This window comes from Bremia lactucae, linkage group LG6 (assembly GCF_004359215.1).
Source record: "Bremia lactucae strain SF5 linkage group LG6, whole genome shotgun sequence".
NCBI lineage: Eukaryota > Oomycota > Peronosporomycetes > Peronosporales > Peronosporaceae > Bremia > Bremia lactucae.
In genome coordinates, this window is record NC_090615.1 from 41830 (window position 1) to 43181 (window position 1352).

General features: G+C 42.0%; 1 protein-coding gene across 1 annotated transcript; it reads right to left on the bottom strand.

The window, feature by feature from the left end:
- Positions 1 to 772: 772 nt before the first annotated feature.
- On the bottom strand, positions 773 to 1041 carry CCR75_009466 (uncharacterized protein; the record flags this gene model as incomplete). Its single annotated transcript, XM_067967505.1, has 2 exons — positions 773 to 963; positions 1011 to 1041. 2 exons carry the CDS (start codon positions 1039 to 1041, stop codon positions 773 to 775), a joined length of 222 nt encoding a protein of 73 aa, XP_067818958.1.
- Positions 1042 to 1352: the final 311 nt, after the last annotated feature.

The following is a 1352-nucleotide window of genomic DNA, read 5'->3' on the forward strand; positions in this document are numbered from 1 at the left end:
AGTTCCGTTAAGTTATCTTAAGATCTTCTTTACAGCATCACAATGTTTTCGAGTAGGGTTTCTTACAAATCTGCTCAAGTATCCGACTGCGAACTATATATCAGGTCTCGTGCTTATTGCCGAGTCCATAAGGCGTTCAATAGATGCACGATAGTCAAGCTCCAGCAAATTAGTTTCTTCCCTGGATGCTTCACCGGAATATAGTCGTGCGTTCAATTCCAATAGTATGCGGCAAGCATGAGCCTAGGTTAAGCCGTATCGCTTAAGTACATCACCGCAGTATTTTGTCTGGTGTATTGATATCTCGTCCCTCCTCAACCAGGTCGTGTAGCTCGTACTCCACATATTTTTCTTAAATAGTGCATCATGACACGATTCACAGTTTGTTGCTTCAGTCACATCATCAGTTTTCACTAATAACAGAGATGTCGTTCGATGATGTATTCTCAAGTATAAGCATTGTTCAGTCTGTGAAGCAGTGTGACCAATATATTTGATAAAAATCTGAAGTTCCTCGTTCCATTCTCTTCCAGAGTGATGGAGGCCATACAGTGCTTTGTCTACCATCCATTCTATCCCTGGGCTACATAGAAAACCAGGTATATTGCTCACATATCGTTTTATTTTTAAATCTGCATTCAAATATGCCGTGCGTATAATTTTAATGACAACTCCGCTGACACGACCAGTAGTAGCCGAATAGAGGCCATCCTAGCTACTGGTGAAACTGTTTGGTCATAGTCAATTCCGGCCTTTTGATGATTTCTAAGTGCTACGAGCGAGGACAAAAACTTGATACCTGTTCGCCAGTGTCAGGATTAACTTGAACACGCCACATGGTTCGAATCATTCTCTTCTTCTCTGGTACAGTAATTTTTGGTACTTCTAATAGCATCCCGTTCTCATGCATAGCTTGCACTTTTTGCTCCACTCCAGTAAGCCATTCTCGTGATTGCGGAGACCCTACAGCTTCATTATAACTGTGGGGAATCTTGACATCGTCTTCGTACCACTTTTTCTTCGCTCACTGCTAATTGTCATTGTGGCGTTTACGTAGCATTCATCAAGATACTTTGGTGCAAAATATATATATATATATGAAGTACGAGCTACACGACCTGGTTGCGCAGAGGAAGGACAAGATATAAATACACCAGACAAAATACTGCGGTGATGTACTTAAGCGATACGGCTTAACCCAGGCTCATGCTTGCCGCATACTATTGGAATTGAACGCACGACTATATTCCGGTGAAGCATCCAGGGAAGAAACTAATTTGCTGGAGCTTGACTATCGTGCATCTATTGAACGCCTTATGGACTCGGCAATAAGCACGAGACCTGATATATAG